We start from the raw sequence: 13,753 nt of genomic DNA, 5'->3' as shown, positions 1-13,753 counted from the left end.
CTACCTGTGAATCGAACCACCCAGGGTGGGAAACATTGGTACATCAGTGCATTCATGCACCACTGTTTGCTCACATAGTGATAGTGCCTAATGATTTGAATCCTTGCTTTGTCAGTGTCCTTTCCTAGTGACTTGGCACCGTGCCGTCCTTTGCTATCCCATCTGTTGTTAGTGCCCAAAATAAAGACAGCGCCTCACTTAGGACTTGGATCACTCCAGAGAGGTAGGCCCAGCTCCTGTCTTCAAGGAGCATCCATTCTGATTGGCAAAACGACTGGCTCAGATTTCGGACAGCAGCCATGGTTGAGCCAGTGCAGACTCCCTGTCGCCTCCCCCAGTGAAGGCAAGGCTAGAAGCATGCCTTGACTGCATGTGCCAACCAGGACAGCCTCCAAGGAGAACAAGGTTTTGGACCCCCTTGCATTTTAATGATGATAATAGTAAAAATAATAATAGTGGTGCTTGTTAAGCACTGGGATAGATACAAGAAAATGATAGATACAAGAAAATCAGGTCCCACTTGGGGCTCACAGTCCAAGAAGGAAAGATAATGGGGGTATTACATTGCCATTTTGCAAATGAGGGAACTGAGGCACAGAGAAGTCAAGCGACTTGCCCAGAGTGACACAGCAGGCAAGTGGCAGAGCCGGGATTAGACCTCAGGTCCTCTGGCTCCAAGGCTTGTGCTCTTTCCACTAGGCCATGCTGCTTCCCAAGTATATTTTTCCCCACTTGTTTTATTTCTTCGAAGAGCTTTCACATCAGTGATCTCATTGTATCCTCGCTACATTCCATGAGAGTAAGGAGGGGCAGGCACTACTAACCCCATTTTATGCATAAGGAAACTCAGGCCTAGAGAAGTTGTGACCTGCCCAAGGTCACCCAGGAGACTAGTGGCAGATTTGGGATTTGAACCCAAGTCTCCTGGCTCCCAGTTCTCCCCTCTTTCCTCTAGGCCATATCAATCAACCAATCAATCAATCAGTCATTTATTGTATGCTTACTGTGTGCAGAGCACTGTACTGAGCTCTTGGGAGAGTACAATATAACAAACATTCCCTACCCACAGTGAGATTACAGTCTATCATGGAGGAATGTTTTATTGCAGGCCCTGGCGTCGTTAGGTACTTTCATGGATATCTCAAAGGCCGGGCTTGGCTGGGGAGCAATTCTGGTGTGCAGCTTCCAAATGACCCTCGTTTCTGCTTTGCCACAGGTCAGGGGACCAAGAAGAGTCATCTGTCCTTCCTCTTCTGCACGCAGGCTTCAACCGGGTACGTAGCAGCAAACACGAGCCCCTCTGCCATGGTGGATGCTCCAGTTGCGTGTCGATTGGCTGGGAGTTTGCTGTATGGGCCCAGGGGAAGGTGGTGGTGGGTGGCCTGGAGGACAGGGTGGGACTTGTAAAGACCCCAGGAGACAAGGATGGGAATGAAAAACCAAGGATTCACAGTTGGGGCTAGCAGATTGTTTTTTTTTTTTAATTGGACCTGGCTGAGAAGAGGCTAGCAATATTCCTTCCAGGGCCTGGAGGTGAGAACTAATGAATCAATTGTATTTTTGAGCGCTTACTCTATGCAGAGCACTGTACTAAGAACTTGGGAGAGTATAATAGCTGGTAGACGTGATCTCTGTCCTCAAAGGGCTTAATACTATAATAGAAGAGACAGACATTAAAGCAAATTATAGGTAAGGGAAGCCTCCCCTTTACAAAGCAATGTATGTAAGTGCCATGGGGATGGAGAGGGGTACCTAAATGCTTGGAGGTGGAAATACGTGCTTGGGAGAGGCAGTAGGGAGGGAAATTTTGGGGGTTATATATGTGTGTGGGGGGGTTATATATGTGTGTGTGTGTGTGTGTGAGAGAGAGAGAGAGAGAGAGAGAGAGAAAAAAAATATAGCCTGGGAAGGCTTCCTGGAGGGGATCTGATTTGAGTAGGATTTTGAAGATGGGGAGAGTGCTGGTCTGTAGGGCATGTAGGGGCAGGGAGTTTCAGGTAGGTGGGAGGCAGGAGCAAGGGGTTCAGCAATAGCTGAGTGGAAAGTGAAGGATAGAGTAGATTGGTATTAAAGGAGCAAAGTGTACTTGCTCCTTTAAGAGCTAGGGTAAGTAAGAGGGAAGGGAGCAGATTGCGTGCCTTCAATCTGACGGTGAGGAATTTCTATCTGATGTTGAGTTGGATGGGCATTTGAAGAGTGGAAAAGTGTGCAAAATGATTTTTTAGAAAGATGATCCAGACAGCAAAGTGAAGTTTGATCTGGAGCGGGGAGAGGCTGGAGAGTGGGTGATCAGCGAGGAAGCTGATGCGTTAATCAAAAAGGGATACAAGAGCTTGAACTAGTGTAATAACATCTGGGATGGAGAAGAGGAGGCAAATTCTGGTGATGTTATGGAAACAGAATCAACAAGATCTAGTGACAGACTGAATATATGTGTTGATGCGTGGCTCAATGGAAAGAGCCTGGGCTTGGGAGTCAGAGGTGATGGGTTCAAAGCCCAGCTCTTCCACTTAGCTGTGTGACTTTGGGCAAGTCACTTCACTTGTCTGTACCTCAGTTACCTCATCAGTACAATGGGGATGAAGCATCAGCCTCCTCTCCGATATCACATCCTCCTGTCTCTCCCCACTTCAATCCATAATTCACGCTGCTGCCCGGGTCATCTTTGTCCAGAAACGCTCTGGGCATGTTACTCTCCTCCTCAAAAATCTTCAGTGGCTACCAATCAACCTACACATCAGGCAAAAACTCCTCACCCTGGGCTTCAAGGCTGTCCATCACCTCGCCCCCTCCTACCTCACCTCCCATCTCTCCTTCTCCAGCCCAGCCCGCACCCTCTGCTCCTCTGCCACTGATCTCCTCACCGTGCCTCATTCTCACCTGTCCCGCTGTCGACCCCCAGCCCACGTCATCCCCCTGGCCTGGAATGCCCTCCCTCTGCACATCCGCCAAGCTAGCTCTCTTCATCCCTTCAAAGCCCTACTGAGAGCTCACCTCCTCCAGGAAGCCTTCCCAGACTGAGCCCCCTCCTTCCTCTCCCCTCTTCCCTCTCCCCATCCCCCCGTCTTACCTCCTTCCCCTCCCCACAGCACCTGTATATATGTATATATGTTTGTACGTATTTATTACTCTATTTTATTTATACATATTTATTCCATTTATTTTATTTTGTTAATATGTTTTGTTTTGTTGTCTGTCTCCCCCTTCTAGACTGTGATCCCCTGTTGGGTAGGGACCGTCTCTATATGTTGCCAACTTGTACTTCCCAAGTGCTTGGTACAGTGCTCTGCACACAGTAAGCGCTCAATAAATACGATTGAATGAATGAATGAATGAAGCCTGTGAGCCCCATATGGGACAACCTGATCACCGTGTATCATCCCCAGCATTTAGAACAGTGCTTTGCACTTAGTAAGTGCTTAACAAATGCCATCATTATTATTATTATCATTATTATTATTATGAGAGAGATGAGTTGAAGATAATGAGTAGGTTATGGGCTTTTGAGACAGGGAAAGATAGGGTGAGGACAGGATTTGGGTGGGAAGATAATGAGTTCTGTTTTGGATATGTTAAGTTTGAGGTGTTGGCAGGCCTTCCAAGTAGAGGTATCCTGAAAGCAGGAGGAAAGATGAGACTGCAGAGAAGGAGAGAGATCTTGGCTGGAAATATACATTTGGGAATCATCTGAGTAGAGATTATAGTCGAAGCAAGAGTGAATGAGTGGTTGTAGATGGAGAAAAGAAGGGACCCAGAACTGAGCCTTGAGGGACTCCCATTATTTAGAGCGTGTGAAGCAGAGGAGGAACCCACAAAGGAGCAGTAGAAAGACGAGAGAACAGTGTCAGTGAAACCAAGGTTAAAGAGTGTTTTCAGAAAAAGGGAGTGGTTTAGTGTCAGAGACAGCTGAACAGTCAAGGAGAATTAGGATGGGGTAGAATTGTTGGATTTGGCGAAGAGGAGGTCATTGGTAACCTGGGAAAGAGCAGCTTCAGGGGATGGAAGCAAGGTTTGCAGAAGGGAGTTGGAGGAGGGGAAGTAGAGGCAACAGTAGTAAACAACTCATTCAAGGAGTTTGGACAGGAATGGTAGTAGGAGGGAGATGAGGTGATAACTACAATGCTCATTGGGATTAAGGGATGACTCTTTTAGGATTCGAGATACGTGGGAGGTTTGAAAGCAGAGGGGAAGGAGCCATTGGAAAAAGAGCCCCTCTCGATTGTCCACCTCCCTGTCCTCCCATTGCTGCCCTTTCCTTAAAGCTTCCTTTCAGTGAGCCTCTTGCCTAAAGGAGAAAATTAATCCCCAGTTTCCACCCATCCTCTGCAAGCTTGCAGCACGAAGCATGATTGGAAGGGAAAACATTTCCTCCTGCATACTACATGCCGAGGCAGGGGTAGGTGAGTGTCCTCTTCCTGTGAGGTTTGAAGATAAAAACCTAGGAAAAGTACCCCTTGACGTTTAATTTATGCAGATTTATGTAACTGTGCTGTCACTTCATTAGTTGGTGGCTAATCACCAGTGCCTCTCCAAGTGCACCACTGATTTTAACCACAGAAAGTAACCCTGTGAGGCAGATCCTTGTAGCTTCTAGGATCGGGGCTTTTTCTCCTTGATACACGTCATTGGTTCCCCTACCAAATATAGGTTGAGGCCCCCAGACTGGCAGTGGGTCAGATTCTTAGAAGCCAGGCTTGGTCTGCACCAATCACTTTTTTTTTGAGCTAGGGAAGTAAGACTTGGAAGGAGGGCTCCAAGTGGCTTTACCCATGAGCCTTCCACACCAGGGTCCTTCCACACCAGGCTCCTAAGTGCCCCAGGAACAGGGTCCTTGGTGGCTATGGGTGTCAAGAGGTGTTTACCTGGACCCTGTGGTGGAAGGCGGGAAAGATGGGAAATCACATTCTGGGATGCAGCAGGTGCTAGGCATTCTTTGTGCCTGGGTTCCTTCTAGGTGCAAGAAAAAAGGACTAATCATAGAGCCCAGCAATTCAAAGATGGACCGTTTTTAATTTTCTCTAATCAGTTAGTCAACTGCTCTAACTGAGCACTTACTGTAAGCAGAGCACTCTCCCAGAAGCAAGGGCAAGAGAGTGCAAGTGGCACCGTGCAGCCCAATAGTGCCGTTGTCAGTTCTCCCAGGCAGGTTCAGTACTGAAATCTCAGGTCACAGGTTCGTCCAGGCACCCCGATGGGAGACTCCTTCACTTGAATCAGCTACATGATGCCTCTTGGTCCGTCGTGTCGGTTTCCCACTTCTGCGGGGTGAAGCTGAAGGTACATTGTACTTTCAGCAAAAAGAATTGGGCAAGCTTTGGTTCTTTCCCTCTCCTTTGGGTTATCTTTTTCTCTAACACTCTCTCTCCAGGTTTTTTTCTTAAATAGGCTTTTCCTTCTGCCTTTCTTTCTACAACCTTCAGCTCCACGGAGAAATTTAGCTTTGAATTTTGGTTTGACTTTTTGACTTCTCCATGTGCCTCTCCCCACAAATCTTCCAGACCATCTGCCACTCTCCCCCCATCTTCAAAGCCCTCTTGAAATCTCCCCTCCAAGGAGCCTTCATCCATTAACACAAGACTCCAGTCCTTACCCTGTATACATAGGTCTAATTCCCACCTGTATGTTTTCTCCCAGTGCTTACTTAGTACAGTGCTCTGCATACCTGTATATTCTTATTGATTTCACCATTTATAAATCTTTTTTGTTTGTCCATCTCCCTTATTAAAATTTGAGCTCCTTGAGGTCAGGGAACAGGTACAACAGTCTCTGCTGTACTCTTCCCAAAAGCCTAGTACTGTACTTAGCACTCAGACACTCAGTGAATAATAGTGATTGACTAATTGATTACCTGGTTTACATTATGTTTAAAGACACATTTTCTGGTTTGCAAGGAAAGGTTTTGGGATGCTCTTTCATTTCAAGGGTGCCTAAAGGTTGAGATAGCAGTGTAACTTGCTGGGACATCAGGTTGATCAAAACAACAGGCCCAGTTCTATTCTTTCCCCACTGTAGATAGCAAGAACAGACCATGTCCAATGAAGGGTAAGTTTGGGGGTGATAATAATAAAGAAGAATGACAATTGTGGAGTTAGGTAAGCACTTACTATGTGATAAGCACTGAACTAAGCACTGGGGTAGATAGAAGATAATCAGGTCAGACGCAGTCCCTGTCCCACATAGGACTCCCAGTCTGTGTAGGAAGGAGAGGAGGTATTTAATTTCCATTTTACAGGTGAGGAAACTTAGGTCCTTAGAGAAACTAAGTGACATACTCAGGATCACACAGCCAAGTGTCAGAGCCAGGATTAGAACCCAGTCCTCTTGACTCCCAGGCACATATTCTTTCCACTAGACTAGGGTGTGTTTATTGTAGAAAACGTTTAGTACAGTACTCTGTGGCCAGTAGACATTCAATTATTGTTGATTTATAAGGACAGAAGGAGGAGGGGAGGTGAATTACAGTATCTTCAAGATCTCTGGATGAGGGTTGGGAGTCCGCTATTTGGGCTGGGATACTTTTATATGTCTGCTAGTGTGTTTAAAAAATTATTGTGGACTGGTAATACGCTGTTTCTGTTTCTGTTCCAGAGATTCATGGAGAATAGCAGTGTCATTGCATGCTACAATGAGCTGATTCAGATAGAACACGGGGAAGTCCGATCACATTTCAAATTGCGGTATGTACAAATGCTAGGATAAAAGACATTCAGCCCCTGAAGAGAATCATTTGATTCCAGTCATTTTTCAAAGTTGGCATTTCTGACGGCATCAAGCTCCTTGAAGTGGCCAGGGGCTCAAGGTTGCGGTCCAGGAATTAGAAAGTGTTCACCTGACCAGTCAAAACCTAGTCTCCCTAGCAGGACTTGGGTTCTCTCACATGGTCTTCAGCTCCCCACATCATGTAGAATGATGCTGGAAAGAAGGTCTTGGTGGATTCTGGACCAGACTGATGCTTTGTCAGCTTTTGTCAGTAGCTACTAAGGGGCACAAGCCAAAGTATTTTATTAGCACTTGCCATTTCCTCAGTGTACTGCATTAGCCTCTTCACAGACCTCCATGCCTCCAACCTCTCTCCCCTCTTCAGTCCATACGACACTGCTGCCTGGATCATTTTTCAAAAAAAACCTGTTCAGTTAATGATACTTATTGGTCGTTTACTGTTTGCAGAGCACTGTACTAAGCACTTGGGAAAGTACGGTACAACAAAGTTGGTAGACACATTCCCCTTCAGTCATTGTATCCCCAGACCTCAAAAACTTTCAGCAGTTGCTCCTTCCTCTCCATAACAAACAGGAGCCTCTGATAACCCCTAGAGGAAGTACCTGCTTCTTGGGGGTGGCAGCCAAGTGCCAGCACGGCTTTCTCATAATCATCAATCGTATTTATTGAGTGCTATAATCTAACCTCTTACCTGTTGTGCATTTGACAGGGCAAGCAGAAAGTCTCGTTTCTGACGTGCACAGTGAGGGAAGCTAGGGTGATTATCCTGCCAGTTTGAGTCTGCCAAAACCAAGTCATTTCTTCTGTTCCTTGCAACCCCGGACTCTGAGAACTTCAATTCCTAACACAAGCAGTATCTTAGATGTCCTGGGAATGAAAAGGTGGAAATACAGGGAAGGGCTTTTCACTATTGTGTGATTTCATAGACTTGGAGACAGAGATCTTTGGCAGAGTCCTTGATTGTTTTGAAAGTTGAATTAGTTTATTCTAAGATTGTGTTTTCTCTGGGTGAATGCGATGAACTGTAGAGGCTCAGATTCACCCACAATCCCTGGAGTCAGCAATAGGTGTCCTCCAGTCTAGGCCTGTAATGTAGGTGCCACTTGCTTTTTAAGAAGCACATTTTGGTGCTGTTTTCATGTTTTGTTTTTGGTGTTCAAGCGGATTCCAAATTCAATCCCTCATTCCAGCTATGGGGAGTTCCAATTTCAAGGGTCACCCCAAACCTAAGACTCAGGCCAGTGATCCAGGGGTCAGTTCAGTCCTGCTCCAGCTAATATTCCAAGAACCAGAAGCTTTGGATACAGCAGGGCTGCTGGAGCCTCAGTTCAACCTTTTCCTAAGGGTTGGTCCACCTGGGTGACTAATTACAGGGCCACCTGGCCTTACCCCTCAGAGGGAATCCTGGAAGGGTTTAGGATAAGATGTTGGCACGGCTAGCTGCCTGGGAAATCAGGGCACTGGGTCGGACCCAGACGCTTCTTGTGTTGAAACAGAAAGACCAAAACTGAGCACCCCCTAGATTAAGTACCCTCCTGTTAGAGAACCCCCTGCCCCTTTCTCCCTGGTGGTAAGTATCAGCTCTTTACTCATTCAGTTATATTTATTGAGTGCTTACTGTGTGCAGAGCACTGTACTAAGCACTTGGAAAGTACAACAATAAAGAGAGACTATCCCTGTCTACAACGGGCTCACAGTCTAGAGGGACGGAAGTTCTTTAACTTTCTGCGACCTGTTTTAGGCCTCTGGGTGTTCCCAGGATGAATAGGAAAACTAGAACCCTGGAAGAAACTACTAGAAGCAGCCCGAAAGGGTCCATAACCTGTCCCCACACTGAACACAAGCCTCTCCACTTTCCTGACTTGTTGGCTGGGCTGGCTACAAACTTTTGGTCTCCCTGAGTTGAGGGGAGGCAAGGGAGGGAAAAGGCCACCCTTTCCCCACACCCATAGTACTGCGTGCAGTATATGGGGCCTATTTTGCACAAGTCCCCGCAAACTGACATCAAAAATATTGCTACAGGGAAATCAAGTGGAAAATGCAATGTACTAGCAATTCTCGTCTCAAAATTGCTGTGCTCCTCAAGTTCTCACTAGAAAATCCTCGTCACGCTACTTGCCGCCCCCAACCCCTGCCCTCCGACAGTGCCCTTTGAGGTGGCTGCTTCTCAGCTAATAATCATAATGGTGGTGTTTCTTATGCACTTATGTGCCGAGCACCATACCAAGCACTAGGGTAAGTACAAGATAATCACATTGGACACAGTACCTGTCCTGTGAGGGACTCACAGTCTTATTAAGAAGGAGAAGAGATTTTTGAACTCCCATTTTGCAGATGAGGAAACCAAGGCCCAGAAAAGAAGCGACTTGCCCGAGGTCACCCAGCAGGCAAGTGGCAGAGCTGGGATTAGAACCCAGATCCTCTGACTCCCAAGCCAGGGCTCTTTCCTCTAGGCCACGTAGCTTCGTATCTGAGGCCAACCTTGATTGGAGGAAAGGAAAAGAGGAAATTTTCATGTGCAGGGCAGCAGAGCTCCCAATATCAGAAAGCTCATAAGAGTTCCACTGTATGAACCATATTAATAATTAAGGTCACTAATAAGGTCCGTAAGTTTAGGGAACATGATTCATATTGATTATCATAGAGTTCTGCAGGCTCAGGAAAATAGTCCACCAGGAAGTATTAAGTCCAGTCAAACAATAAGGCTCAGAAGTGTCAGTCTTTGGTGGTAATCAATCTACCCTGATCTATTGCTATCCTCTCACTTAGAACAGTCAGTCACCAGAAAACAATGCATCATGCCTTGAAGGAATATGCTTGTTGGAATTTTTATCAGGCAGCTTGACAGTTTCAAGTTAAATATGCAGGATATGCATAAACAGGATTTGAGAACAGTGCAACCCACCCATTCAGAGACAGTACATATAGCAGTACTTTTAAGTTACATATTTCAGACTGATAGTATGAAATTTGAAAGATGTAATTTTTTGGAGGGGTTGGGGAAGAGGTGATTAATTTATGATCCAGTTCAGTAGTTAAAAAGGCAATTATTGTATGATTTGGTGCGATATCTATGAAACCTTTGGATGGCACTTTAATTTGTAGATGTGGGATTGTGCAAGGATTGTGACTGAGCCCCTTCCTTCCTCTCCCGCTCGTCCCCCTCTCATCTCCCCCATCTTTCCTCCTTCCCTTCCCCACAGCACCTGTATATATGTATATATGTTTGTACATATTTATTACTCTATTTATTTATCTTACTTGTACATATCTATTTTATTTATTTTGTTAGTATGTTTGGTTTTGTTCTCTGTCTCCCCCTTCTAGACTGTGAGCCCGCTGTTGGGTAGGGACTGTCTCTATGTGTTGCCGATTTGTACTTCCCAAGCGCTTAGTACAGTGCTCTGCACACAGTAAGCGCTCAATAAATGCGATTGATTGATTGATTGACCATGCTGGGCTGATTGGCTCCCCCCTGGGGTTTTTGAGTCTAGAGTGGATTGTGTTAAGTTTCCTCCGAAAGCCTCTTCACAGGTTGTAAAGATCCTGCCCAGCAGAAGAGACCTCCGTTTCAGACACTATGCTTTGGCCATTTCCGCCCTAAATGGGTCCCCCACTTTTAAAAGCCTTTGCAAGCACTTAATGTGCTGCTCCCCTGCCTGCCTACTTCCTCAGGGGAATCATGACTGACTGCAATGAGAATTGTTACACACAAGCCACTAACACTGTAATCAGTTCCTCTGCACAGATTTTTCTGCTCCTAAGTCTTAGAACGGACAACTTATCTATCATTCCCAACCAGAGGCTTCATTATCATCACTGTGTACCGAGCACTGTGTTGAGCACTGGCAGAGTGACAGGGTGTGAGTGTTTCGAAAAGTAGTCAGTCAGTAGTAATGACTGCTTATCTTATCTTCCCAAGCGCTTAGTACAGTGCTCTGCACACAGTAAGCGCTCAATAAATACGATTGATTGTGTGCAGAGGACCGTACTGTTTGAAAGAGAACAACAGAGTTAGTAGACATGGTCCCTGCCCTCAAGGAGCTGGCAATATTTTGGGGAAGGCAGACACTTAAATGAGTTACAGATAGAAGGAAGCAATCAGTGTAAAGATACAGGCATAAGTGCGCAGTGGTGACTGAATATCCACCTTTCCCATGTGGCTTGGCAGAGCCATAATGGGAGTTTGGGGGAAATAGATCGGGGAGATGAGAGATTAATCAGGAAAGGCCTTCTGAAGGATGTGTAATTTCAGAAGGACTTTGAAAATGGGGAGAGCTGTGGACCGCTGGATGTGAAGGGGGAGGGAGTTCCAGGCAGAAGGGAGAACATGAGCAAGGGATTGGCAGTGAGACAGGTGAGACGGAGATACAGTGGCTTGGTTGGCTTGAGAGGAACAAAAGGTATGAACTGGAGGGTAGTGAGAGAGGAACATGGATAAGTAGTGTGGCTCAGTAGGAAAAAGCACGGGCTTTGGAGTCAGAGGTCATGAGTTCAAATCCCGGCTCCGCCAATTGTCAGCTGTGTGACTGTGGGCAACTCACTTAACTTCTCTGTGCCTCAGTTACCTCATCTGTAAAGTGAGGATTAATAACTGTGAGCCCCACGAGGGACAACCTGATCACCTTGTAACCTCCCCAGCACTTCGAACAGTGCTTTGTACATAGTAAGTGCTTAATAAATGCCATCATCATTATCATCATCATCAGTAGATGGAAGATAGATTGAGTGCCTGAAAACCAGTGAGTAGGAGTTTCTGTTTGGGGCAGATTGAATGAGTGAATCACCAGTCTGCAACGAACATTGAGATCCTGGTGAAATGTAGAACAAGTTACACTACTGGAACCAGAGGCAAGACTTCAAGAAAAATTTACATTTATTTGGTGGTGGTTTTACTCGAATACTAGAAGTCCTTTAGGTAACATAGCGTTTCTTGCCACCCCTTAAGGGTACTGGGTGCTGCAGTCCCAGCCAGCTATGATTCACTAGGACAGCAGCTTAAGTCCAGGGATGACACAGCGCTGAACAGATGTGGCAGGGGAAACTCGAATGCTTTTATGCCCTGGGCCAGCAGAGACCTCAGGTTAACTCAGAAAAGGTAGTTTGGAAGTGTGAATAGTTTGTTTCGTCAGTTACTGTGTTCTTGCTGGCTTCACTCAGTCTCTGAACTGGATTTGTACTGTGTGTGCGTGTGTGTCTGTCTGTCTGTCTCTGTCTTTGTGGTGAGCTTCCTGAGAAGAACCAGGATCCTGTCTATTCACTTTCACTGTATTTTTTCCCAGCTCATTGTATAATAATTAAGATGATAGTGAAGCCTATTCATTCACTGAGGACTTAGTGTACTGTTTAGGTAGAATAATTTTGTGATAGTGTTGGACCAGAGAATGTCTCAGGCATCACTTGTAACTGTTTCTGACTGCTTAGCATCTCAGAGCTGGCATTAGATAACTACACTTGAAGCCTAATTATCCTTTTCTTGCCTAGGTGTTAGGCATTTCTGGCAAATGTCACTGTTTTTTAATCTCTCTAGTCTTCCAGATCAATCAGTGGTATTTATTAAGTGCTTACTATGTGCAGAGCACTGTACTAAGTATTTGGGAGAGTACAATACAACAGAGTTAGCAGATACATTCCCTGCCCACAACGAGCTTACTGCCTAGAGGGTGTCCTACCATTAGTAGGACAGGTATCCGCTAAGGTATCAAACCAGGTATCCGCTAAATATCCGTTCTCCTCGCAGATCTCAGTGTCCCAGTAGCATTGCCTCAGTGCTGGTGATCTGACTGTGTTTTAGAACTTCAGTATCAGTGATTTCCTTGTCGTTGGGGTTTTGGTGTGGTTCACAAAAGACACTGATGAAATAACCAAGAAGCCCAATATGCCTTTCATGTTGGTTCCAAGTCTTTCAGCCTTTTTAGGAAGCTGAACACCACCCCATCTCTAAAAGACCTTCAGATTGGCATAAAACTTGACACTCAGTTTTGTCAACTTCTGTCAATCACTAAAAGAATATACTGGCCATTGTGATTTGGCTAGCATTTTCATTTATCTGTTTATTAATAGATGGATAATTTACTGCCTAGATAAGAGTATGGGTGGCAGCATTGAGTATTTTGTTGGTATTGAAAATCTTTGGTGGTTTGTAGATTAAGCCTTCTCTCTTGGTATATAGCTAATTTGTGGCTTTTGTTTTTATCATTCACAAGGAATATTAAGTGTGGGGCATAAATAGGAAAGCTCGAATCATCTTCTAACCTCATTGCTGTGTTTTTACTTGTCATTCACACTGCTATCGATCCCTTACAGTAAATAGATTTGGAAGAAAATTGAGACAACAGAAAGTTAGGGACACATTTTAGCCCAAGATGCATACACGTCTTACACTGAGTTCTGCCCTTAAAAGTAATTTTGAGAGGTTCTAATTTCAACAGTATGTAGAAGCCATTAACATCTAATGGGAAAGATTACTCTTACTGTAAATATTTTTAAAAGCCCTACTCTTCATGGAGGTGATTACCATTGTACAAGAACCTTAAGAATGCTTATATCTTTGTTTTTGACTAAACAGGGTTTTCTACCACGTGCCTTGGCTGGGAGTAGAAGTGAAATAGTCACTAGGCAATGTTTTTCTTCTTCACACGACAAAGTCCTCGATTGCCTGCAGTCACGTAGCATTGTGCCAACACCAGAAGGAATCCAAATTCCCATTATTATTTTTTTTTTAGCTCTCATCATCTGTCTTATTCTCCATCTGGTAGCTTGATAGAGGTGGACCATTGTAAACTCTCAGGCTTGAGAGCTAGTCAGGAGCATCACGGTGATGGAGCCTCCCATCAAGAGTGAGACCTCAGGACCCCAAATTGGTACAAAGCAATGGATTCCCGAGCCTGGGGTTTGCATGGCCCATTTGGCACTCTCTCATCCCTTCTAGTCATGTTCCCGCTATTTCCTAGACTGTAAGCTCATTGTGGGCAGGGAATGCATCTGTTGATTGTTATATTGTACTCACCCAAGGGCTTAGTACAGTGCTGTG

General features: G+C 45.3%; 1 protein-coding gene across 4 annotated transcripts in view; it reads left to right on the top strand.

The window, feature by feature from the left end:
- PDE8B (phosphodiesterase 8B) overlaps nucleotides 1-13,753 on the top strand; it is a 133,636-nt gene that overhangs the window by 84,653 nt on the left and 35,230 nt on the right. For 3 of the 4 annotated variants that reach the window (XM_038765612.1, XM_038765608.1, XM_038765609.1), the window contains 2 exons: nucleotides 1,217-1,274; nucleotides 6,589-6,677. In XM_038765612.1, the coding sequence (XP_038621540.1) occupies nucleotides 1,217-1,274; nucleotides 6,589-6,677 (147 nt within the window). Of the gene's footprint in view, nucleotides 1-1,216; nucleotides 1,275-4,317; nucleotides 4,401-6,588; nucleotides 6,678-13,753 lie in introns of those variants that run through there. The other variant, XM_038765610.1, reaches the window with a different exon arrangement.

Source organism: Tachyglossus aculeatus, chromosome 23 (genome assembly GCF_015852505.1).
Source record: "Tachyglossus aculeatus isolate mTacAcu1 chromosome 23, mTacAcu1.pri, whole genome shotgun sequence".
Taxonomy (NCBI): domain Eukaryota; kingdom Metazoa; phylum Chordata; class Mammalia; order Monotremata; family Tachyglossidae; genus Tachyglossus; species Tachyglossus aculeatus.
The sequence above is the reverse complement of the archived record's forward strand: the minus strand, read 5'-3'. Positions and strand labels throughout refer to the sequence as shown.